Source organism: Lontra canadensis, unplaced genomic scaffold, assembly GCF_010015895.1.
Source record: "Lontra canadensis isolate GAN:19392208 unplaced genomic scaffold, GSC_riverotter_1.0 scaffold6, whole genome shotgun sequence".
Lineage (NCBI taxonomy): Eukaryota > Metazoa > Chordata > Mammalia > Carnivora > Mustelidae > Lontra > Lontra canadensis.
In genome coordinates this window covers 8,499,229-8,526,722 of record NW_022631000.1, presented here as the reverse complement: position 1 = coordinate 8,526,722, position 27,494 = coordinate 8,499,229, and the positions used below count along the sequence as shown (strand labels likewise).

At 38.9% G+C, this 27,494-nt stretch overlaps 1 protein-coding gene across 9 annotated transcripts in view; it reads right to left on the bottom strand.

The window, feature by feature from the left end:
* Nucleotides 1-27,494, bottom strand: part of BBX (BBX high mobility group box domain containing) — a 273,737-nt gene that overhangs the window by 39,591 nt on the left and 206,652 nt on the right. For 8 of the 9 annotated variants that reach the window (XM_032852106.1, XM_032852108.1, XM_032852111.1 and 5 more), the window contains 3 exons: nt 22,386-22,466; nt 19,257-19,331; nt 11,292-11,372 (listed from right to left, as the gene is read on the bottom strand). In XM_032852106.1, the coding sequence (XP_032707997.1) occupies nt 11,292-11,372; nt 19,257-19,331; nt 22,386-22,466 (237 nt within the window). The remainder of the gene's footprint in view (nt 1-11,291; nt 11,373-19,256; nt 19,332-22,385; nt 22,467-27,494) is intronic. The other variant, XM_032852113.1, reaches the window with a different exon arrangement.

The window sequence follows — 27,494 nt, the reverse complement described above, 5'->3', positions numbered from 1 at the left end:
AAAAAAAGAAATTAGGTCAGGGCTTCTAGATGGCACAGTCGGTTCAGTGTTCAACTCTTGTTTTCGCTCAGGTCATGATGTCAGGGTTCTGAGATTGAGGCCCAAGCTGGGCTCTATGCTCAGCGGTGAGTCTGCTTCTCTCTTTCCCTCTGCCTCCCACCCCCGCATACACATATATGTGCTGGAGCATGAGCACGTTCTCTCATTAAAATAAATAAACCTTTAAGAAAAAAAAAAGGTTATACTTCTGGCTTGTACTGGGGTTGTGGTCAATGAAAAGCCTGGATTTCTTTACCCACATAATGTGCTGGGAAGCTTGGTCTCTCCTCTATTTTTTCCACATAGAAGTGAGATTTTCCATTTTTCCTTATATAGTTTATCCTTTTGAACGCTGAATTACATTACTTTCCATCTCTGTGTTATGGACACATTTGCTAAAGCTGCTTTTTATGTCTTCACCCAAATCTTTGGTCATGTTGAACAGGAAATGGCCAAGGACAGAGATTTCTGGCAGACTTTGAGAGCCCTTTCATCAGGTTTATTTGAACATTAATGAACTTCAGCAATCAAAGAATGTTTTATAATCCAGTCTAAATTCCACCCCCTTTTGTTCACAAGGACATCATAAGATTATATGTCAAAAGTCTTGCTGAAATCGATATAGTATGCCAACAGCATTCTCAGCCTGTTTTATAACCATACCAAATGGAAAATGAAAATGACTTGTTTACCAGGCAGGGTCTAATTAGGAAAACAAACAGCCGAAAGCATATCTAGCAGAAGGAATTTAATGCAGGGAATAGGTTGGTTACACCGGTTACCTAAAACTGAGATGCATAAACAGGAGGTTGGTGAGGCAACCCAGGAAACAGCAACAGCAGGAAAAAATGGGGGAGGGAGGTCCCCAAAGGAAGAAGGAACCACAGTGGGCCTAAGTGGAGGAAGCTGAGCATGCGGAAGAGATATGACATTTGCTCTACTCCCAGTCCTCCTCACCCCCCTTCTCTGCACATCCTGGCCTCACTCTTCCCCCCAGCCCCGATTTTCCCATCAGAGTCTCCCACCGGTTGAACCCAGCTGGAAATCAAGGGGACACAGGCACCCAGGAAAGGCAGTCTGCAGCCACCAGGGATATGAACCACCAGAAGAGACTCTGGAATAGCACATTCGAGAAGGACCTTTTGGGGGAAACTAATTCCCAACTTTTATATTCTCTTCTAGGAGTTCAAACATTTTATTATCAGAAATAATTTTCACAAGTCTCTAGGAATTAACAGCCTGTGCTTCCACATAAAACAAACATCTCAGGAACAGCCATGGATGTAGTAACTCTTAGAAGATGCCATCACTCTTAGTTAGGAGCAAATTCTATCTTGAGAAGCCATTTCAAAAGCCACGGATTCTGGAGCCAGACTGCCTGGAGCTGCATGCTGACTCTGCCCCTGATTTGCTCATTTTCTATAAACCTTTCCGTGCCTTAGTTTCCCCATTTACAAAACGTGGACGGTAACAGTATTTCTCTTAGGAACACTGTGAGGTTCAGTGAGCTGCACATGTACAGCACCTGAAATAGTGCCTGGTAGGGAGCAAGAAGAAATGTATTCTGACAACCATCCCTCTGCAGCTTATGCCATGCAGAATGAATATGAGCTATGGGCAGAAACAGGACCAGTCCTACGGATATCATTAGTAGCACGTCATGGCCCTGGTACACTAAGTACTGTGCTCCAATTTCCTCATTCTAGGGTTGAATGATTCTGTAATTGGGAAAAAAACATATACAACAAAATTAGATGCAAGATCTTAAATCAGTTATCTTTCACGAAATTTATTCTCATTAAACACAGAGTGAAGCTCAGTTCTACTACTGGGTACAAACATCTACTTTTGGTGCATTTATCAATTAACCTCAGTGAGACTTATGAAAGTGCATACGAACTACATTCTGTTCACATGCATGGACACGCATACAGATTAGCACCCACTGGGCACAGAGGAACATAAATCAGTGTGAACTCAAGTGAATAAAACTGCATTGTGGGAAGCACAGAATTAATGTCTGTTATTAATTAGTCAAGTTGCACTTAATAGAGGGTGGGTTGTTAATCAAGCCTTGAAACAGAATATGCCTTAGCAAATGACCATTTATTCTTCTATTATTATTTTAAATTGAACAATAACCTTAAAAGTGACGCTGGAAAATGTCTACAGGACACCTTCTGGATGGAATTCCCATGGCTGTATTCAAAGAAGTCAGAATGTTAATGTTTTAAATCAAATGTCTGGCATAAATATTTGATATCTATTTTCTATTCCCTCAGGCACTACGTATTTTTTTTTTTTATAACTGTAACTCAGGGGGCACAAAATCGATCCTGTTCACCTCTGCGTTCTCCTCCAAGGATCTATCCTAGTACCTTTCAAAGAGAAGGCATTCCACAGATAACTGCATTGAACTGAATGGTTCATTAGTTCAGAGGTACATGAGAAGTCTAAAATGCATTCTGATTCACACCAGAAAGAGTAACAAGTCTGTAAAAAAAAAAAAAATGCTAATTAGGACCCACACTTACACTGTCCTTACTTAAGCTTCCCAAGAGCAACAGTGAAAACTAATCACCAATATTTTAGTTTTACTTCTGGTAACTGAAACCTTCCTGAAGTTTCTCACTGTTCTGTGTAGTCAGAATGGCCTGACAGTGATGAGCTGGAAAAAATATCAGCTCATCCCCAGAAGAAAAATGAGAACTGGTATGCTGGAACTGAGACTCTATAGGATGCACATACTGGACCGATGTATAAAAAATTATCCTCTTCAAAATTATAAAAAGAAGAACTTTCAGGAGGACTGTCGAAGCGGTGACATAAAATGTGCATTGGAGGGATTATTTTTTATGTGCCTGGGTTCAAGGAGATTGCCATTTTCAGTTTAGGGAAGATCATGACACAGGCTCAGGGTTTGCTACCGGGGACTACAGAGATATAATAAATCTGTGCTGAGCAAGCTTTTATCTCTTGGAATCAAAGACATTCTAAAATGTATTCCTTTCTACAAATGTTAAGGTATCGATTTGTTTCTTTAATGTGTTCTGCTATAAAAGACTTAGTGAAATGACCAGTGAAAAAATAATTCATCATGTGTACTAGGTAAGAATAATACCACAGAAAGAGATGCCCTTTAACTGGTACAAAGAAATGGGTAAGTTGTTCCCAAAATGTACCGTAGCTACCATTTCACTCTTAACTATCTTTTGTCTTTCATTGTCTATTATAAAGGATCCAGCAAGATTAAAAACAAGGCAGTGTGAAAACAGACCCACTGACACTTATCAAGAAGTTTCAATTTCAAAATCTCTGCCTTTTAGTACAAAATAAATGTTTTGCAGCCAAGGTATGTTTACAGTCATTTTGTACTGGCTTATTATCTGCCAAAACAGTGTAGATATAACCCTGGGATGGCACTTAGCAGTGCTTTCCAAGATGTGCACTTCTCCCATAATTAAATAAAACCAGAATGTTTTTGCCATAAACATACACTGGCTGATGGTTGCAGAGAATAAGGAATAGCACTGATGCTAAGAAAATTCAATTTTCTTTATTATAAAAGATAACTGGTCACAGAACAGTGGTCTAAGCGTCTCTCAACACTGATAACTGAGCATATTAAGTAGTTCTCTACTTGGTTTACAGAAACACGGCCAGGTGAAAAGGTGGCTTCAGTATGTCTCTTCACTATTTCTTCAGAAATTATGCCATTTCTGAAAACTCCAGATGGGTGGGGTGACCTTTGTTCCACAGGCCACTTATTCAAGTCTCCCCTAGACACGTTAAAGGAACTCATTAGGAGAATTCCTGTGTTGTAGCTCTTCCAAAAATAAGTTGATGCATTTAAAAATGAGATGAAAAGTTTTAGGACAGACGTTTCATAAAAATGACTCACAACTGTGTGTAAAAAGCTAAAGAAAGAAATACACCACTTTCAAAGGAAATAGCCCCTCACATACATTGTAAGTATTTGGGATTCGGTCATGTGACAACTGTGTAGGAGGGGCGAGGTTGAGAGGCGTGCAGGAGACTCTGGGCTTCAAGGGCTTCCAGCAGGACGGAGGGAATACTGCGCATCAGCAGTCAGTGAGGACACAGGGGAAACTGTAAAGAAGTCACCTCCATCAAACATCACCTTTAACTGGTGGTGGGGAGGATTGTGAATGTGACTGGAGGGATGGCGTCTCATCTCTATAATCTTATCAGAATTTCAACTTTTCTTAAAATGAACCAATATTTTCCCTAAGATTTAATTTTTACAGGCACTAGAATATATTCACCTTTACCTATCTCTTTGGTTTTAATTAGAAGTGGTTTCTGCAAGTTAGAATGTAAGAAAACTAGGGAGTCAAGGCCTCTGAAAATGTCATCATTCTCTTTTAATAAATAGGGTTCAAGACAGTTTTTTCAATACCCCTGGAACCACAAGATCTACAACCTTGATGTTTTTATACTTGACGAGTAGATCTGGAGACACCTGGCACCCTTTCTTCAACTTTACCCTAACACATTACCAGTTTCATACACGGAGATAAAGTAGAACACAGACCACAGACCAAATGCAGCAAGCCTGTGCGTTTGTTTTCTACCTTTCTTTCTTCTGTGCTCAGAGAACATGAGCCTCTGCTTTCCAAAACCGACCATTTACCTTGACAAATACCTTCTCCTGTTGACTCTTTCAGTGGTGGATCTCCTCAGCTGTTCCTACCCCTCAGCACCTTTCATCTCTTTTCTGCTAGCAGGGCTTTCCTCTTTGTTCACAAACATTTAGGCTTCCTGAAGAAGGGCTCCGAGGATTCAGGTTCAGAGATGGGGTCACCTCTGGCTCCCCTTTCGCTCTGCCTCCCACATTAACCCAGTCATCAAATCCAACAAAATCCCCTGCAAGCTCCCTGCTTGCTGTCTCTTTCTACCTCCTGTTCCCACTGCCAGACGGCCCCTCCACAATCCTGGCTCATCTTCTCACATGGGTGTCACCAGAAGGTTTCCACTCCGTTCTACATACAGCTGCCCCTGGAGTCTGCTTTCCCACTGCACGGTCCTGCCCTCAGTCTTCGTTTGATCTTCCTTATCCTTCAAGCACAAGTTTTTCTGCTTCACACTAACTACTCTCCCAGTTCGAACCTCAGCCACACTCCACCTTCCATAAGGTTCCCAGCACAATCCTCAACGCCTGCCCGTCTGACTGAGCTGTTGTCACCTACCTTCCTCACGTCTGCTTGCCTTTTTACCCCTTAATCCCTCTGCTATCTCTCTCCCATCTCTCTGTTTAATTATGCAGCTCCCAATCGGCACTGTCCAGGTGCTCAGGTACAAAAGAGGGAGGTGCATAGGGTTAAGTGGGGGCTGGCACTGACTGCTGGCCTCAGACTCAGGACTCAGTAGTCAAAGGAGAGGATGGTGGGCGGGCCACTACCGGCCCTGACCAACTGTTCTCATGTAGGAAGGCTGGATCACAGTCTCCAGATTCTCTTCAATTTTCATGAGAAGTCAGACATAGATATTCACTTGAAATCTCTATTTTTAAAATATTAAACACTAATTCAAATGTCAAATATAGTACAGGTCAACAAATTATGGTCTGAAAAAAGCATCTATGCAAGTTAAATGTGGCCCAAAGGCTGCTGGTTGCAACCCCTGTTCCTCAACAAATTCGACAACCAACGCCGAGCTGTCTCTGTGCGGTCTCTGAGCTGGGTCCCCGCAACGCTCCTGCCAATATTAACTCCTCCCTTTCTTGGCTTCACGCGTTCACTTGGTGTATCATTCGTCACTCGAGTAGAGCTTTGTCATTTCACTGCATGGTTCCCTGTGAAATCATTTGCACACTTATTTCTCATCCCTTAACTTTTTGTATCTTCTCTCTCCGCAGCTGGAGAGTAAGTTCTTGGAGGACAGGAGTCGTACCCCATAATTTCCTCACAGTATCTTCCAAAGTATATTCACTAACAGGCACTTACTTATTTAAGGGTGTAAGATGTATCTTGGCAGTTTTGAAAGTACAGACACTTTTTAAAAAGGAAATATCAGCTCCATTTCTTTGACAGCAGTCTTGAAAAATCTGTCATCTTATTCAGCCATACACATATGTGTAGGAGTGAGCTGTCTTCCATAGAGCCTTCTATAATACGCAAAGTCCTATAACAAGCAACTTGCAGAGTCTTTTACATTCATCTGAATCAAGGCGACAGAACAACCCAGTGTGGAAGAGCCTGGGCTGTGGAGACAGACTGCCTGGGTTTCCTACAGAGGCTCTTTCCTCCTGTCCGCATGACCTTAGGCAAGTCATAAAACCTCTCTGCCCTTTTGTTTCCTAATGTGTCAAAGAGGAATGATCATAGTACCTATCTCCAAGGATGTGTGTGAAAATTCAGTGAGTACATATAAAGTACTTAGAGAAGTGCCTACCACACAGCAGATAGTAAAATGGTCGTCATGATCTTGGGTTAGATAGCACAACTTACTTTCTGCTATTAAAATTTATAACCTGTTTTAAAGAAGACATAGAACTAGCTCAGAAAAAGAGAAGTAAAACAAAGAGTGACTGATATTTTCAGGCATGCATTCCAGTCTCTAGGGGTACTCTACAACACCAAACCTACACCTGGAGGTAAAGTGTGCTTACAACGCTGATCTTAGAAGGAGGTTCGCAGCTTATCCCATCGTAATAGACACTACTTGTATACCCATATGCAGGTATGGGTATACAGTGTATACAGTCAGCAGCCTCACTGTTACTGGCATGGAATAGTCCTCAATAATTACTGTTTGTTGGAACAAATGAATCAACTGTACAGCTTATTATATTAGGCAATTCTGACACCAGAGGTCTTCAAGTGTAGAATTTTCTTCACTAAAATGCACAGGTACAGATGTCTCCGTGTGCCCTCCAACTATACAGCAACTATAACATGAAACAACTATAACTATCATCTCCAGGGGGATGCTTTGCTATTCTTTATAGGATCTGACCTAATTAATTTCAAAATGAAAAGAAACACATTAAGTACCTGCACCAGTTAAGCAACTGATTAACTGAACAGTGTGAATCTCATGGAGGTTCAAATATAAAGGACTGTATTTCTTCGCAATTCCCTGACCTCAGCAGCACGATGCCAACTCCCTTCCTAGTTGGAGTAGATTCCTGAAAAATACCTGGAACAGATGCCGGAATTTTCAGGTCACTTTCAGCTATTAAAAATCCACCCAGTTTAAAATGCCAATCGAATGCCTGAAACAGGGCCTTCCCCGGGGCATCTCCTGGTTACAGGGTCTTGGGAAATAGAAGGCGTCCTTCCAATGCCCAAACCCAGAGTGCAGGCCAATTCAAGTCTCTTTGTGTCTGCTGCCAACTTCCTCCAATTTTCTTTTTGCCTGCTCAAGTGGGTGTAGGGCACAGTGGTAAGTACATGCCTAAAATGTTTCTTACTCTTCACCATGAAGACATTTCCTGCAAGCAACAGTGCCTATAGCTTTGGGAGGTCTCCTTATTCAGTCCTCCTCCCATGTCAGCCCATAGGAAGGGAGGTGGGGTAAGGGGAGAGGTGAGTTCCTAGGCTAGTTCCTGGCCCTTCCCTTCACACGGCTATTTTCTTTTTTAAATTTATTTGTTTATTTATTTTTTATTATGTTCTGTTAGTCACCATACAGTACATCATTAGTTTCTGACGTAGCGTTCCATGAATCATTATTTGTGTATAACACTCAGTGCTCCATGCAATATGTGCCCTCCCTCCCTAATACCCATCACCGGGCTCAACCATCCCCCCACACCCCTCCCCTCTAAAACCCTCAGTTTGTTTCCCAGAGTCCACAAGGCTATTTTTAAATAGTTCTGCTGTAGAGGATAGGAGAAGCTATGGTGGAGGTAAAGTTAACTGCCCATGGTTATGTCTGTCTTTTTTTTATCTGTTCCTGCTTACATACTTAAGACTGAATGACCTTGTCAGGGGATGCCAAGGGCAGGGATGGTATATAAAATATTTAAGAGGCAGGGGTGCCAAATGATCAGAAGGGATGTGGTCCAGGGGCTGGAACAGGGTCTTGCAGGCCCCTTGCTGCGTCCTCCAGTTGCTGAAGGTTCAGGGGAACCCGGGGATGCTGGGAAAGTTGCAGCAAGGGTATACAGGAGGTTTGGGTCACAGTTTTTTACTAACAATGGGAAGTATTTGGTATTTTAGTACCAGGAGAGCGGTACTGGTGGAAACTGGCTGAGCATCACCGCTGCTTGTGGGAGCTCATCAGTGTCCTGAGTAAAGCTGTCTCTGTTGCATATTTCTTGATGTAAGAGACTGTCCCGGGCCTGCTCTCTGCCAACCCCACACCCCATGACTATCTTGCCTGATCATACTGAACTGCTTTCTCTTTGTCAACTTGACCCGTGGAAACTCATGCATCTTTACGTTGCCAAAACAGAGAGTACAGCAGGCTATTACAAGCCTCTCCCTGCAGCCAACTTCCTCCAGTTCTTTTCTCACCGGTCAAACAGGTGCAAGGCATAGCAGTAAGTCTATGTCTACAACATTTCCTGCTTTTAACCAAAGAATGAGAAGACACCTCTTTCAGATACCCTCCAATCTTTAACAAAGGTTTTCTTAGAGCTGCCTTCACTTTGCTTGACATGGGGCAGGGATGAAGAGTGGAAAGCACTTCTTTCCTTTCCTCCTCAGGACAGGGAGAAAAGCCAAAATATTCTGGGTGACTGGAAAGTCTTTGATAGCCCCCCTCCCACTGATGACTTGGGGGTTAGGATGGGAATGAAAGGAGAAAACCCCTGGAGTGGCATATGGGGCAATAGTTGGATTAGACCATCTCTTTATAAATCCCAAAAGAAGATCTGGCCCAAATTAAAGATGGCTTCCTGGTGGATTTCCCTTTGGTATGTGTGAATTTAAAGCTGTATTTCCATATTTCAGACAACAGCACCAATTCTGGGCAACAGGAAAAATCCTCCTCCATATCCTGTTATACTTATTTCAAGAGGTACCTGAAATAATTAAATATTATATTCAGTTCAAGAAAAATGAATGCTGGAACACTGAAAAGAAATAAAAGAAAAAGAAAAAAAAAGAAAAATGAATAGCAAATATACAAGGAATAAAAAAAATTAAGGAAGCGTATTTCTACTGGTTGATTATTTGGAGATGCTGATTAATCCATTGTGCACATATTTATGTTTAATTAGAAACTGGGAAGGATTTAGAATGTTATTCTAAAACAGTCTATTAGCATTACGGTATGATATTCATGTGGTGCAAATAATAATGTGAGATTTTCTTGGTAAATTATTTTTTAGCGACCCTGTTTTATCAAAAGCATATATTTTTACTCAGATGTTACAAGAAACCAAGTCTGAGTATAAGCTGATTTGCTATAATTGGAATAGGCTTATTGCAGTCATTTTACCCCTTTAAAATTATGATACCAGCATTCAAACATCTGTTAAACCATAGCATCTGTTTCATATTTGGGATGCATCCCTACAAATTAGAAGAATGTTCTTTTTAATGAGCTCTGATTTAATAGGGAATCCTTTTTTTTTCTTATAACGGTTATGCCAAAGAAAGAAAATGAGAAGACAAAATCATCTCTCTAGCACCCTCCACAGCAAAGTACCTGAAAGAATCATACATTTCTAGTATAAAATGATTCATTAAAGATACATTAATGAGAGTTAACTTGTTTTACAATTTAGTGTTGTTATGTATATATTATGTTTGTATGTAAGTGTGCATGTGCACACAAACAGGGAAATGCAGAGAGCACCATACATTTGTTTTATTTAAGAAAAGCTGTCACTTCTTTCAAATACATTGTCTTGACAATCTATAGGGTCTTAAAAATACTAAATTCATCACCTCATAGTCTCTCTTTACTAAGAGTTGTTTGCTCCAACTCCAAAGGAGCACTTGTTGCCAGATCTTTACTGTTTCAGTTTTACCTGAAGTAGTACTTGGCCACCGACTCACTCAGTTCTTTTTAAATGATTCCTAAGATCTTTGGAAGTTTTCTAGTCATTTCTAGTCCTCTATTTGGGTCTGATTTTGTCTAACAAGAACCATGTCAGCTTAATGTCAGACAACAAAGGGTTCATTTGTTCCACTGTTTATATACTTTACTGTTTCAGGCCTCTGTATTTTTCTATTTCTAATGTGGACCTGGCTAGACTTTAAAAGCTTCATTTAAACACATTTAAAACGCCTAGATTTTTATGATATAAGCTACCATAAAATTTAGAAAATGATAGGTTGTCCCATTAAATTTAATAAACTACAAAGGCTTTATAAAAAGAACCCTATCTCTCTCTCTCGCTCTCTCTCTCTCACACACACACACACCTCAGAAGGAACTCACTGGAAGGAAGCCAGAAAAATGAAAGAAAAGAAAAAGTTTAATATAAGAGATATCTGGTCACCCATCTTGTGCCTCCTAATTTGTCTCACGGAAAAAGAAAACTGTTATCGTGTCCTAGTGCTACAGATATTTCTTTCACAGAAAAAAGGCAGAGCAGCAGCAGGGAGGCAGAGAAAACCATGGTCCCTGCCTACACTCTACCACCAACTGCTGCTGGCACCTTTCACACCAACCCCATCCCCCACCAAGCGAGGGCTCTCTGTTCCTCACAGATTTATAAAAGCACATTTTCTACTTTGCCAAAGGAACAGCGGCAGTTTATACCCACATCTTATCAAGTGTACAACTGACAGGTGTTACAAAATCAGATTTTAAAATATGTCATTTGAGTTCTTCACTTAAAAAACAAGCCACCAAAAAAACCCCAAAAAACAAACCACCAAAAAAACCCCACCCCACAACAAAAACAACAACAAAGAAAAACACCCCCTAATTAAAACATCAACCACCTGGTTTAAAAGTAGTGTCTTCTAGGAATGTAAGGATGTTATAAGAGAATCTGAGGAGAGAAACATGACTCAGGCCATTCTCCTGGGTCCAGGATGGACTTATTTCACAATGTGGGACAAAAACTGACCTTATTTTACGATACTACCTGTGAAAAAAGATTCTGCAATTTCCCTGCACCCCCTTTTTCTGTGCTTACTGGCTTTTCATAACACAACTCCTTTTTTTCCTATGAAAGGCTAACGCTCTCATGGCTATAAATTAGACGTAACACCACAGTCTGGTCACTGGTGAGATGGCACAGTTTAAAGAATGCTGCAATGATGAACTTTTTTTGTGGGTTCCACCTCTGCAGATCTTATCTCTAAATATTGTTAGAAACTTGCCTCTGCCAGTTGAAAGAGTGCCGACTTCCCACAGCGCTTCACAGGCTCAGCACCACCCAATTGTGAAGTGTTCGAAGAAATCTATATTGAAAAAACAATTCACATAAAGAATGTTAATTGTGTTATCAGAATCTTTGCTTCCTATTCACACACACCCAGGAACTTTCTTTTGTTTATGAGAACATCACCGCTCCCAAGTATCAAATAACTTTAAATGTGTCTTACTTGGGACAATTTTTGAAACCAACTGTAATCAACAACCTCAAAAACAGTAACAAAAACCAGGTGTGGCTGGGATAGCAGTTTAATGATAAGAGTATTATCTTCTATACTACAGGCTTTAAACTTACAAGATATGCATTTCCATTTCTATACAAACACCAACTCATCAGCTGGCCAAATACAAGGGATTTAGAGTCATTTCATCTGTACCAAAGCAACAAGTTTTGTCCCATTTTGTTCTTTAAGGAATATACTTGGCAAAGACAGCCTTGTTAGTCAACAAATACTTTTTTGAGAATCCAATATAAATGAACTAGGGAATTATGGCAGGAGCTGGGGACGCTAAGAATTTTATATGAACACTGGCCCCAGCTCTGAGAGAACGTTCTCAAGCATCTACAAAGATGGACGGTCAAGACCACACATCTAAGTCACAGAGTTAAGACCTATGTTGGGGCATAACCAACACATACAACGTTACACTGCCCACAAGCTCTCCTGCGAACGTGACCAACCAGCAGCTGGTCACTGATAACATGGAACTGCACTGTCCTTCATTTTTATACAAACACTTCATTTTCTATTTCTAGCCTAACTTAGTAAGAAGCTGAGGACATACATTCTTAAGGATCCTTACAAAGTATTCTCCTGGAGAAGTTCTGTCATCACAAGAGGAGCTAGCTCTGGTGTAAAGCTTTTCATATTCTTGGCGATTCTGAATTCTTTCTCAATTTAAGACAGAGGTATCTCTTAGTTCAGTTTAGGAAGCAATCCTGCCTGGTGTCTGTATCCTTACAGGTGACCCCCAACTCCCACAGGGAGTTCTGGGGGAGCTGTCAGCTCGGGGAGAGACTGGGAGCTTGCTGCTAGAGAGAATTTTCCCTTTGTAGAGGCAAATATTTAATAAGCTACCCGGAACATTTAGAAGGGTCTAGTTTATGGAATAAGGACTTTTTTCTTCCTAGGTACTATCAATTTTAACAGTTCTTTGCTATTTATCCCAACCACTTCTTCTTTAGAAAATTAACTAAGTGGGAGGGGCACCTGGGTAGCTCAATCAATTAAGCATCTGACTTTGGCTCAGGTCATGGTTCCAGGGTGCTGGGATCAAGCCCCACATTGGGCTCCCCACTTAGCAGGGTGTCTGCTTCTCCTTCCCTCTGCTTCCCTGCCCCCTCCACTCCTGCTCTCTCTCTCTCTCTCAAGTAAATAAAGTCTTTAAAAAAAAAATTATTAGAAAATTAACTAAATGGGGCTCAATCTTTCTGAAGTCTGGAATATTTTCTTCTAGCTAAATTTTCTCTGATATGTGCCACTTCTATTTTTTTGTAGACAAGCTGAATTTAATTACCCACCTTATTACTAAACTAAGAGAAAAAACATCACCTATCGATGACTTGAGGGAATGAAGTACTGAATATAGATGTCAGTGTTTTGAACCAAGGTTGTATAAATGAAAGAACATGATCTTTGTGTCAGGCAGACACGCCTTCATTACTTTATGCTGTACTGACTTAACGAAATAATCAAGACTCTGTGTCTCCTCTACCTCATCTTCAAAACAGGAACAGTAATACCTGCCCCATATTACTGTTGTGAAGTTTAGATTTTATGTTAATGAAGAGTCTGGCAAAGTGCTGGGTTCATATTATGCTCTCAATAAATGGTGCAATTATTAACAAGAATTTATCATTAGTAACATGAATAAACAAACTTTCTTAGTATAGTTTTAAAAATTAGTTACATACTGAAGTAGGAATGGAATTAAAAACTGCAATGTTAGAGGATAATTTCTAATAATCTGTAGAATTTTAATTTATCACATAGCCACATGGCACTCTCCAGAATCACTAGCGGGCGAGTGTGGCATTGCTGCACTAAGCCAGGATGGGGTGCAGTTCTAGTTCTCCCAATGGCGCCCTCTGCTGTCACTTGTGTTGCTGGAGGTTTATGCTCCTCACTCAGTACCACACATTCTGTGTGTGGCCAACTGTGGGCTTGATGAAGAAAGTCCGGCTGCACTGCCTGCCACCTGACTTCATGCACAGTAGTTGTCTGAGTTGAGGCTTGAGAATGGTTCTTCACCTTTCAAAAGGAACCACCACCTGTGTCTCGTAAGGAGTAGTTCCCTCATTACCCATGGGAGGATTTTTACCTATGTGGAGGTCTAAGAAGATTGCCAAAGGAGCTCATGTAGGGTAGGTTCAATGTATTTTAGTAACCCAACACTTCCTGAATCAGCAACCAATACAATATTCATGGAATAACTGTGGTGAGATAGGCTTTCTAAAAGCGTCTTTGGCTTCTTAATTTTTTTTGGTGTAGGGGGTGGTGAAAAACTGGACATTAGTTAATGCTATGCTTGGTCCTTATCTTGATTTCTTGGCAACATTTGATGTGGCTGACCCTTCCTTTGAGAAACTCTCCTCTGGGCTTCCATTGCTGGAGAATCCCGGTTTTCTTCCTACCCATCCTCCCCACCCCCATTCCCTATTATTCTCCTTTCTCTGGTCATCCCTTAAATGCTTTTCCTCAAGATTTTGTCTTTTTTTTTTTTTTTTAAAGATTTTTATTTATTTATTTAACAGACAGAGATCACAAGTAGGCAGAGAGTCAGGCAGAGAGAGATTGAAGGAAACAGGCTCCCTGGCGAGCAGAGAGCCCGATGTGGGGCTTGATCCCAGGACCCTGGGATCATGACCTGAGCCGAAGGCAGAGGCTTTAACCTACTGAGCCACCCAGGTGCCCCAAGATTTTGTCTTTTTATTTACACATTTTCTCTCACTAATCTGATCCATTCTCATGGCTTCATTAGAGTTTGTACAATGCTGCGTTGTGATACTACTGCACATGCCTACCATATTTTTTTTTTCCTATTTAAGAGACTTACACATCCTTTCAAGTAAGAACAATACCATTAATTTTTTTTTCAATGTCTGGCCACCTGGTAAGAGGGAAGTACACGCTATGTTTTACTTCTGGGTAGGGGACACTCGTGGACCATACTAAATAGTACATTCTTGGCTTTTTTATTGTCTTCAAACTGGATGGCACTTGCCAATCTGTTAACTCCACCACAGTCTCTCTTCTGGCTAGTATATACTGTTCGGATAAACAAAGTGGGTGTAATAGTACATGAAGTACAGCAAAAGTGCTAAGAAAAATGATCACCCTGGATGTTAAATTGCTCATTTTATAGCTGCCTGAGGTAGGGGAACCACACCAAGGAAACAGGTAGTAAAGATCAAAAGCAAATTAGGTAATAGTGGATGTTTTTTGCAATTATGAGGGGTATCATAAAACACTGCAGCCTGGTAAGGAATGACTGATAATTACTGAATGAATAAAAAAAATTATTTAAAAAAAACCCCAAATGAACAGTATGGGATGATTGGTCTTTCTTACCTTAAAAGAAATATTAATGCTTCTAATAAAACACATAATACTTTCATACTGATTAGCTGTAGTGTGAGTATATGGTTTTTGTCGAGTGTAATATTCTGTAACATATTGAACAGTCCATCGTCAAAATGAATGCATTAAATTTGTACCTATTGTTTATATCCAACTGCGGCAATGTCTTAAATTTGGTGAGATGATGGTTGTATTTATATTGGCAAAGTAAGTACTTTCTAAGGGAAGTTTTAATGTCCAAACTTATTGTATAAATCATCCAGATTACTTTTCTGTCTTCAAAGAAAATATGTAGTATTTCAATGCAAAGATCTATTTTAGGTCTAAGAGTCAGCCACACAACAGAAAGAACACGTGAACTGGTCATGGCTTTCAGACTTGTTAAATAATAGAAGACAATAGCTCCCTTCTGGCATTACAAGTAGTCATTAGTCTATAGTAAATAAGATCTAAAATGTGATGGATGTGTTACTCTACCTGTAAACAACAAAAGATGCAGATAGGAAACTCGTTCTGACCAATGTAATGGATCAGAGCCTGGAAACACGACGGATCTTCAAGGTGGGCCGAGATGAATGTAGGTGAGTTATGAGTATCAGCAAGGATTGGAGACAGGCTGAAATGGGGGACAGGCTCTGCACTCTGTATTTCTTTCTAGATCTTGTAAAGTAGATATATTTTCCTCCCTTTAAACATAAACTTTCATGAGGAATATATAAACAAAATGTTCTTTATTCAGGTTCATGATTCCAAGCTGGTTAACTTCAATGAGTTTTGAAACTATCAGATTTGGTTAAGAAAGAAAAATATCCTCCTCAACTTGCAAGGCAGAGACCCAGGGCTCAGTAGGAAAGAAAAAAACCACTTCAGCTTAAAGAAATGCCCAGGGCTGACTGTTTCTTAAAAAGGTTGTCTCTAGGATAACTATTTTCCACAATAAATGGCCCCGTGCCAAGAGAAGATCTAGCTAACCTCTTCCTAGAGTTCTATACGTTTGTAAATCAAATTAGCAGGAATGGTCTCTAAGAATTTTGCATGCCTGACCTTAATATAATATTACAAAGCTAAACATTTTTAAACACTAAATCGTTTCCTAATCATAGAAACACTCACTTTCCTTTAAGTGTACTGAAATCCTCTGAAAAGAGAGGGGTCCAAGTGGGTTACTGAGTAGAGTTCTATTATGTGTCTGTCCTTTTTTCCCTTCATCCCTTCCCTATATAAGGCCCAGAGATACTAGGAAGTACCTTAACAAGGACAAGCTAATAACTCAGAGTAAAAATTATACTACAGAGCAGTGGTCTCAAATTGTGGTTTCCTAACAGGAAACTTGTTAGAAATGCAAATTCTGAGGCCCCACGCCAGACTCAACAAATGAGAAACCCCGGGAGTGAGGCCCAGCAATCTGTGTTTGAAGAAGCCTTTGAGGGAACTCCGATGCATTTTAAAGTTTGAGAACCTTTACTATAGACTAATTAAAACAAGAATTTCAAGAATCTTTCTGTTTTCTCAAAGGTGATGGGTGTTATATGAAATAATTATAAAAGCTTTAGGGATATGATTATAGTTAGTAATTACAGCCTATTCTATTTCTACTGAAATATATGCGCTTATAGCAGATTTTAGTAGATAATTTTATTAGTTCATCTTGTTAGCTCTTGTTTGGCCTTGAATTAACCAGCCCCCAAATGAGGCTAACGATGTGGTCAGATCTTAAGATGACAAAGACTGAAACGTAGGGTTCTCTTGGGCCAGTTGAGACAAATGACTAGAGAAGTTATATATCCTTAGAGAACCGTGTACTCGATTTATATAATCGTATGTAACAGTTACAAGTAGTAACTGTAGAGGCCACATTTAGGCAAACAGGCTTGAGCAATGGACTGTAGAAAAGGCCTACGACGACCCCCTGGATGGATACAGACAGGCCCACTGGGGACCCACCTCACAATATCCAGAGGCCCTTACTGGCCCATGGGCTATTTATCCTCACCTTTCCTCCAAACAGCCCCCAACCCTGCCTCTGCAGACAGCCTCTCCTCCACTAATCTGCCTGCTGTTCCCTTCCAGTATGTTCCATAAACTTCTATCTCCTTTGTTCTGCCAAACAATCTGTGGATTCTTGTCACCACCTGTGTCACCAGCTTTCACCAGATTGTTGTTTCACATTTGGGGGCCCCTATCACCACAATAACCAAGTATATAATAATTTAATTGGCTTAGGAATGAAAAGGGCTCATATTATCAATCTATGCAAAATATAACCAGGAGAAACAATATACTGAGTTGACAGGGGGAATTACATTTGATTCTCGGACAAAACATTTCATTTTGGTTTTCCCACTGCACATGCCTTCCTCTGTTATGAGGTCTTGAAACAGCACTGATAATTTTCAGGTTAACAATTTTTTAATGCTCTCTCAAATCTTATAAATGTCTCATGATCAAAACCCAAAAACCCTCAGAAGACCAGCGCTACTGAGTAGAGGAGTGAAATCTGCACACATCTCCCTGCAAAGGTCTCAAGCGAGAAAAGGTTCTTTTCTTTCCTAGGGAAGAAAAAACTGTTCTCATGCTTTAAGGAGTGAGCATACTTAGCAGCAAGGAAGCATTAATCTGTTTAAGAGAGGCTCAGATCTCATTCTCCAGAATCAAACGGTAGTCGCTATTACATCATCCAACTAGTCCCTCAGAGCTGCCCAGGGCTTCAGGAACTCATAAATATGGTAATAGTATCACTTAAATAACAATCACACTCTGAGTGGAGATAACTGTTGGAAACACCAGCTGTGATATCCCATATTGACATTTTAAATGAAGCTGAATACTCTTGGTAGTTAATGTATCAGGTGTGTCAAAGATGAGCCACTACCTTTCTAATCCCACTACAGAGTGCAGAATTTAATCAAACAGAATGTAGGGCAAATACATTCTGTTTTGAGGAAAATATTTCTAAAAAGTTGCATGGGGCTGGCTCAAGTATTAAGATTAAAATCAAATTTAGTCACTAAACCAAAATTCTTTTTTAACTCTAAAAAAAATTACTAGTAGCAAATAAATGGATGTTATCAACTGCAAGAAATATTAAAACAATTTCCTCAGACTGGAAATAACAGTCTGCTTATCATAATAACAGATTATAATAAAATCATAATTTATTCAGATTCATCAAGCAAATTGTTCTTCATAAGTGGTAGTATTATATGACATTTTTGTTACCAGTTTTATAGAACAGTCCTCAACAACTAAAGCAAATACTATGGCAGAGAAGCCCAACTGATAAGCAGGCCAACTGGTGGCATAAAGTCACAGTGGCTGACCCTAATGTCCCAAGAAGCAGCAGTATTTCTTTTTTTTTTTTTAATATAAAAGCTGAAAGTAATTTTTCCTCATTTTCAAAGTAGAATGCTGGGTTTTCTCCTGCCAAAAGGATATCATTTTACATTTCATTTACGCAGCACTCTTTATTCAAATGAATCAAAATGATTCAATACATCAATATTAAACAGAACGGTGCTGCTTGTCATTTTCTCTCAACCCTTCAAAAAACTGCTTAGTTTATGATATATTATTTTTGGTTGGAATTACTAAAGAAGGGGAAAGACCTAGAGCAGACACCATCTTATTTTCATGACCTGTATACACTTTATTACTTGTCATATCGTGCTCATCAGAAATGAGCAGCCTATGGCTGAGGCCAGGGATTTTGTGGCAAAAGCAAGCATGTCAGATGTGCCTCTCCACACCAACTAAGTAAGCAAGCACTCTCTGGTGTGTGCTCTCTCTCTGGCTGACAAACCAAAGAAATCTGAGGTCCTGCGAGAGCTGCCCCGCTCTAAACAGGGATTAAACGCTACTAAAGATGCTGGCTGAAGCTACATTGCTTCGAAAGCTAAGTGCTGATGATTTAACAGATTGTATTCACCACTGCATCTACTGTGAGTCTTTCATAAATCACAGCATCTAATTTCACTACTGGAAACATTTAATACATTGGAATCTTATGGATGTGGACAGCAGTTTTTTCCAAAGCTTTTAAAATAAATTAAGAACAAGGTAAAATGAAACAAATGAATTACTGGAAAGTGTCTATTCTAAATGAACTCCGTAATGAATGCTTATAAAATGAATGCAAAATATGGAGCTGATCTGACTATGATTACAGCAAAGGCAGCAAAAAGCATTAAGTATTCCCTTATGTGCATTATATTCGTAATGGCAAGAGGCATGCCTAAAGTTCACTGTATGTTATTAAAACTCCATTCTAGTATTTTCTGAGCTCAGTTAAGTTTCTCAGCCCAATAATCATTTAAAAAAAAGAGGCAATACCTCTGCAAACTGAAACAAGGCTGATGCTTGACACTGTTTTGAAGGAGTATCAGGGTGGGATGAACTTGAAGATATCTGAAAGGAAACAAGTAATTTTTAATGCACAAGGACATTTTCTCATATCAGACTAATAGATTCTGCCATATATTTCCACTGTAGACACTGATAAAGATTAAGACATGAATCATCACCCTTAATGCCTTTTAGAAGAACAGTATTTATAAATGATAAAGGAAGACAAAGGCCATGTTTCTAAAAACAGATGACTGGAAGAACAAAAGACCAAGTTTGGTTCATTTGCCATATCTCTTGTAGGGTATCAGGTATGCTGCAAACAGCCGTGGAGGAGACGTGAGATGAACTGCTTTATTTCAATATATTTTTTATAAAATATTATTAAAAGCTGGAAGCTGCAAGAAAAGCCAGTTGCTCTCTCTTCCCTACACCACTCCCCCCAAGCTGTTCTCTGCTTAGAGGCAGCTGGGAAACAGTGTTGGAGAAGCATATGGATGTGGCTCAGGGTATCTGGGATTGAATCTTAGCTGACTACTCACCAGCTACATGACCTTGGGCAGCTCAGCTTATCTTTTAAAACTTATTTTTTCCCAACTATAAATTGATGATAATGATGAAGAGAATAATCCCCATTTTACAGGATTACGGGGAAAAGAAAAGCTACAGAAGACACTGTCTGGCATTGCACCAGAACTCAATAAATTATTCACTGAACAGGAATAGCATTTCTTTTGCAACACCATGCATGCCTACATACACACACTCTCTCTCACCCTCATTCTTCAGGCATCTCACAGCGGATAGAGGATTCTGCCATACCACAGTTGGTTTTACTAGGAGGCCTTTCGTTTCCACTTGGTAATTATGGTAGCCTCATTAAAAGTTTGCTCTGATGGCCCCATGGGAATACTTTTCAAAGATCTTTTGAGAACAAGGTCAGTTATTAATTTTGCTTCCAAAGTGAAAAAGACTTCTATCCAGTTACAAAATGGGGAGAAAGTGAGTTACAAGAGCAAAAGGCCTGGGCGTTACGAATTCAGCCCATTCCCAGTCCCATAAGTATTTTCTTTCAATTAACTGTGCTCACCAACTCCATCAAAGGGTACTTACTAAGCAACAAATGCACCTTAATCAGAATTCTTTGATCAGAGAAGTAGGTTTTTTACATCTTAATAAGTTAAGCTGGTTAGAAAAACCATGGAGGCTGTCAGTGAAACAGTATCAAAGTAATGTTTAGGGATGAGAAAGAATAAGAAAAGAGACTGATGGAACTACTGACTTTATTCACTGCTGAAGCCATTAAGAAAATTTTAATGCCACTATAATGAGACATATAAGCATCTTTAGAATAAGTATCAGTTAAAAAAAAAAAAGATCCAGATCTATTTAACAAACTAGATATAAACAGATCATTGTGGATAAATAAAATTTAACCAAGTATTTTAAAGACATGTGAAGGTAAAATTACACTCTTCTTGGTTAAACCATGAAACCTATCATTTCAAATGAGCTCCATGTACAAGTGTGACAGACTGCAAATATGAATCCACAAGGATTTTCCTGAAGTCCTGGGTAGGACTTACTTCAGAGAGCATTCTTCATTCCTATGCACCCTCAATAAAAAAGTTAGGAAAATAATGAGTTCATGCCTAGGTTAATTGCCTAACCTATAGTTCTTTGAGGGTTAAGACAATGAATGAAATGAAGAGAAACACCATCATCAACCATCTAGATTTTTGAAAAGCATTTCACAAGTTTCTAAACAAAAGGATTTACTTGTAAATTAATATTGGGATAAAGAGATACTCAGTCAATCACATGAATAGGGAGCTCCTGAAGAAGTATCAGATTTGGGATAGGGACTCTTTATATAAAAGCAAGAGAGTTAGGGATCTCTTTGGACTCCTAGGTGTGCTATAGAACCCACAAAAATGCACGTATGCCAATACACCTAAACGTTCACAGGAAATTTTAGGGTTTTCATTAGATCTTTTGAGGTTCAGGGGCCCCTGGTCAAGCATCTCTGCTTTCAAAGTTGGGACAACATTATTTAACATCTCTACAACTACTGTTTAAAAACTGAGTGCACAGCGAATCCTCTCTGACATTAAATTCTTAAGGAAACAATATACAAAACATTTGTAATTCACAGCATATCTCACAGTCAGAAAGAAAAGTGATAGATAAGGAATATGTGAGCGAATACGTATTCTAACATTCTGGTGATACCAGCAAGGCATTTACACATATTACAAACATCGTCTGAAAAGGAATGGCCTCTGACTTTGTGAACAGTAGTTTTGCCAATAAAATGTTGAGAATCACCAGAAAAGGGCACTGAAGAGGGAAAAAAATCTGAAACTAAAAATATGTTCTCTTTGTCCAAAACCTAACACAATGGCAAATGTTAGGAAGGGTTATGTCAGGACAGTGTGAGAGAAGGTCTAGTAAAAAAGACAATTCAAATGATCACGGGAAGATCAGTTGGGTTAAGGTTTAAGAAAATTAATAATGATGGCTCCATATTAAGTTCTACGGTAAACGAAGATATTTTGGGAAGCAGTCTTAACCTTAAAGAATTCCTATTAAGGATAATATGCTTTCCTGCATCATCTCTGAAGCAATGTTAGAAACATATTGAGTCAAACAGGTTTAATACAAGACATAAGACTTTGAAAAATGCCAAATGCATGCTAATGTCTCAATTAAGAGCAAAGGGTACTTAAAAAAAAGAAAAGAATGCATAGCCAATAACCATGAGTTGATTACATCTTCTGATTAAGCACCTGATAAATTAACAGCTAATAAATGACTGAGTTCTAACAATAATTCAATTGTATCCTGAATTTTACTATATTTATAAACAAAAATTAGTGGTGCAGTTTAAATATTTACTGTGACTTAATAACAAGCTCCTATAGACATAAAGTACATAAAGTTATTCCTTAATTAGGAGACTCTAGAGTTCCAAAATACCTTTTCCAAAATTTGACTCTCTTTTCCCATCTACGTTAAGTGAGCTAAGGAGAGTTCTTCAGTACTTTAAGTTACTGTCGTCAGTTTAAATTTAAGCTCACATTATAATCTCATTAAGTATGAACTGTAATACATTACCTCAGCAAACTGAAATAATGGGGACTTCTGACGTAATTCAGGGGATTCTGAAACATCCTGTCTACAAGGGCCAGAGGATATCTGAAACAAAGAAAGATGGTATGAGACATCATAGGGATAGTTTCTGGAAGACAACAGATGACAAATGCCACCTCAAACATTCCTATTTGAGAAGAGAATAGTTTTCATTCACCCAACTGAGACAAACTATGACAAAACAGCAGTTACAGTCCACCAAGTTTCATACAAAGTGCCATCCAACAGTTCAATAATGCAATAAAAGGCAGGAGATGGACAAGACAATGCATTTTAGAAAAGTTAATATCCACTGAGGAGAAATTTCTACGATGTCCCTCTGATCTTTTGGCTTTCTGTCACCAATTCCAAAAAATATCTACTTTTGTGTTCTATGTTTCCCCAGTATTTTGTATCATTGAACTACATGAAAACACAAATGGAATTTGATAATATAAAACATTTGGAAAACAAAACTAAAATCAAATTCTGGTTTTCTAGGTGTTCATGTGTTTATATACAAACCCTAATCATAGAATAGTATTTACCTAAGAATATTTTCTTTTATTATACATATTTTCTTTGCACTAGTCACTTCATTGGGTAAACATTTAGTGCTCTATAATATTCATTTGCAATCTCTATTACTAACTACATTTATAGAAATACCACTGGATTTTAAAAAAATTCTTGTTATTAATCAAGTATTCTTGTCAGGACACAAACTTCCTTCTTTTATCTCATTGCTAAAACTGACCTATCTCTGCCATTTGGGTGACATAATCACTTAGGCAGCCAACTGTAATTCAAAAGTCTTGAGAGTCAAGGAATGTTGAGAGAACAATATCATTATTCCTCTCATCTGACCCTTTTTACAAATGAAGGAACTAAGGACCAGAGAAGTAAACAATACCTCCTCTCCCCCAACATTCAATAATCCCCTTATTCTTATCACCACAAGGCATAAATTATTTGTTTATTGTCTATCTTCTTCCTGGGGCTTTGTTTAATAAAGAATGCTCAACTTTGCCTGCTCACAAGGTCAACAAGCATTTTAAATAAACTAAAAAAAAGTTTGACATGTCTTCTAAATCCTAAATCAGTGTGTGTCCTCTCAGTCCCCTTCCTATATGACAAGGTTAGGAAGTCTTAGGGAAAAAGTTATCTTTTATTACAGAGAAAAAACAAGTTAAAAATAGTTTTAAATAAACATATTTCTGACAATAAAATAATCTAAGTTCACTGCTGCAAATCTGAAAAAAAACAAAAACTGAAATACAGAAGAAAAATCGACAGTGCTATCTCCAAAAGACAAGCACTGTTAATACTCATATATATTCTCCCAGTTGTAGAAGATAACTTTATCAAAAATGGGACGCTGTACTATAGTTAAAGAATGCTTTTTTAATTTAACAATATATGATTTTTCCTGTGTTGTTAAAGCCTTTCCAATGTAATTTTAAGAGCTGCATATGATTATGTTACGTGGTTGAATCTTATGGAAGCAGATGACAGTCACCCAGATTATGTTCCTAAAAATGGAGTTTCTCACTAAACCTCTTCATTAGACACTTAAGATGTGTTCCTCTAACATTATCATAGGTCACTGGGCAGGAACCAGCATCTGAAATTTCAATTGCCATCTCTGTATTTGAAAGAGTAACGGCCATCTTCTTCCAGTGATGAACTCCACAGAGAAGGTGCAGAAGCTTTCATTCATTTGCCACCTGTGGTCTGGCTGCCAAAAACCAGCTCCCTACCACTTGACTAATTGACAAATTGTATACCAAATGGCCCAATCAATGGTGTTATTTACTTCCCAAGAATTTGAAGCCAAGGAGAAACAAAATGCACTAAAAAGAAGGCCAACGAACTCTGAAATTACTAGCCACAAAGAATTCCATCACTGAAAGGAATACTTGAACAAAATATAGCTTTATCTAGGAATGATGAAAAAAAATCAATACTATCTTGGTTTATAAAGAAATCATTTATGTGTAGCTCCCAGATACCTTGGTAAATAATCAAAATTGTTTTTTAAATCAAGCCTAGGATTAAATTAAAAGTATGAAGTGTCTTAAAACTTAGTAATATAAATTGCACATGTGACAATCTACAAAAGATATTTGGAATCAAATATATTTACGGTAGCTAAACTGCATAAAGTCTATATAATATATATTCTTACTTCAGATAGCTATTTCACCGTACATGGTAAAGTTACCAGCTACGAGAAGATTAGGTACCCTATGGCTTAGAGTTCATATGAACTGTAAGAAGAAAAGTCAACTCTCTCTTCAAGTGCTGTTTATAGATTATTTGGCCATAACTACACAAGTCACAAAATTTTAAAGTTAAATGAGGCCCTCTGCAAATCGATGGTCATCAATACAACTTTCTATCTGAATAGAGAATTCAAATGTAAGTAATTATCAAGGCAACTGTAATCCTCCACACGTTATATTAATTGGGCTATGAAATCAAAGAAGTCTACATATGCATGTTTGTGCTCACCACACACCAGATGCATAGCAGATGTACAGTGAGTATCTGTTAACTGCCTTGATTCTGTGTGTGTGTGTGGATACAAAGAAATCTCAATGACCTGGCCAGGAATCACACAACAAAGACTGACCAATGGTCAAAATAGCAGAACAGAATCACTAAGCTATGCATCTTACTCTAAGATGTCTTTCAAAATCCAGTAACCTTTAACTTACACATAAGTTTAAGGCATTTGTTACTCTTAACTTGAAAGCACTGTGGATTTAGCATATATTTTTGGTGTAAACAGCACAAATCCAGGAGCCAGGAGAACTGGGATCCTACTAGCTATGTGGTTACCTCTAGTCCATAGCAGAAATTGGAGCCAAAATGATAAGGGGCCTTGAGTGGGGATAATAGGAAGAGGGTGGCAAAAACAAAAAACAAACAACAACAAAAAAACCAATACCAGCAGCAAAGGCAGGGAGAGGACAGAAAAAACTGTAAACAACAGACACAAATGTTTTATAAAGCACTGTGGTCTATCTAAAAGAAATTAAAGTAAAGCAAAGAGTCTCAAAGTTTCTCCTGAAGGCTTCAGTTGACTCAAGTAATTAATATTTATAACTATGGCTCTAAGTTGTCAAGATAAGGATAATTATAAAATACAGCCTTTATTAAAAGGCAGAAATGTGTGTGATACATGCTAGGCATATTTCCATCAAAAATCTCAAAATGTAAATATGGCTCAATGACAAGGAAAATGTATGTACGTAGAAATTCATTCTTGTGTGCTTGACAAATAAGGCATCCAAGGCAGAGGTGTACATTTGTGCATAGACTGATAAATATACATGTTTGGTAAAGAAATCTGGGATTATATCCACATAAAAGTAAGAGGGTATTTTGCACACAAGGCTCCTATTTAAGTACTAGTCGGAGGGTCCCAGACCTTATCACCTTGCTATTTGTATTAATGGTACTCCAAATTACTTATTATATGGGGATTTGCATTTTATGGATAAATATCAATTCCTCAATCTCCATTTCTAGGCTGGGGCCAGTGTACTTCCTAAATATAACAGAATATATGAGTCAAAGATACCGCTTTATTAATTAAGAGGAAAGAAAAGACACCAAATACGCAGAGGTTAAATAAAGGGAGGAAAAATAAACCCAAAAGCTTTTCCTAGAGTCTCTGAAATAATCCATAAAGCCACTAGGTGTAGCTATCTGCCCAAGTAAGAAACAGCTAAGGGGATTCTTAAAAGCAAAGTTTTGTTAATGTCCCTTAAATTCAAACTTCCCTTTGATTTAGCCATAATTCTCAATAACCAAGAAAGAGTTATTATTAGCCTAATTAAGATTACAACAAAGTAGTATCTTTTGCCACAAGTACACGTGACATCATGCAAACAGAAGATACAGAAATGTGATCCTGCCACCTGATATAAAACAAGATCACACTAGTTAGATGCATGACAAGTGCTTTGGAAAGCTAGTATTAGCACCAGCCTTTTCCTACCTCACAAGGTAGAAGACTGCAGCCCCACACAGCTGGATTCGGATAAATACACAATCAACAAAAAGGGTAAGTGCACCTGTTTCATTTGAACCATACATTTCTGCCCTTGCTATTTCAAACATTTGTTGATACTCAACTCCTTCAACAAATACTCAATAAAAACCCACTATGTGCCAGTCACAATACTGCATACTGCTTTTAAGAAGCTTACATTCCACTTGTATGCAGTATGTGCTGGGGAATGAAATGATAACTAAGGCAAAGTGTCTGGCCCTTAAGTGGCTTGTAATCCAAGTGTGGGGGACAGCTACACAGTTAAGACGTAAATGCATGGTGGCAGAACACGGTGTCAGGGTAAGGCCTCTGAGGACAGAGAGGTAGCCTTCACTCCTTCTGGGATAAGCAGAAGTTATTAAGACAGTAACATCTAAGATATGCCTAGGAGAAGACACCAGAATTGTGCAAATGATGTGGTAGCAGCAGGAAGAAATGTATGGAAGCAGGTGCCCTGTGTGCTGAGAAACAATAACTTTCTCAGTGCGGACGAAGAGTAGAAGCCTGGAGTGCAGTGGAAGTGAATCAAACTGAGAGAATTCTGAATTCTCTGTTAACAAAGTTTGAAAATTAGGCTGAAGGCAATGGGGAGCCAGCCAAGGTTTTCACTCAGTGGATCAGCATGATGAGAGATAGGTAGTTAGATAATTCTGTCAGTGGAGTGCAGGATGACCTTGGCTGAGAAGTGACTGGAGGCAGGAGACCAATTAGAAGGTTAAAAAAATAAACCAACTGAGATGTGGGGCCCCAATTAGATCAGAGATGGTATTTGCCAGGCCCCAGTAATTGCCTGGAAGGATGTCAGGGCTGAGGGAAAGGGTCTGGACAGGGCCAGGATTTCTAAGGTCAGTAAAAGCCTTTCACTGAAAGGGTTTCGGGATGGGGGAGGGGAAGGTACGGGTGCACAGGGCAGTTGTCTTGGGTGGGAGGAGAGAGTTCGGGAGAAGAGGATTCTGTTTCAGAGTTCAAGGGTAAAGGTGATGCCTTGGGCCAGCGAGCTGATTCTCAAGCCTCACCCAGCCTTTCCTACA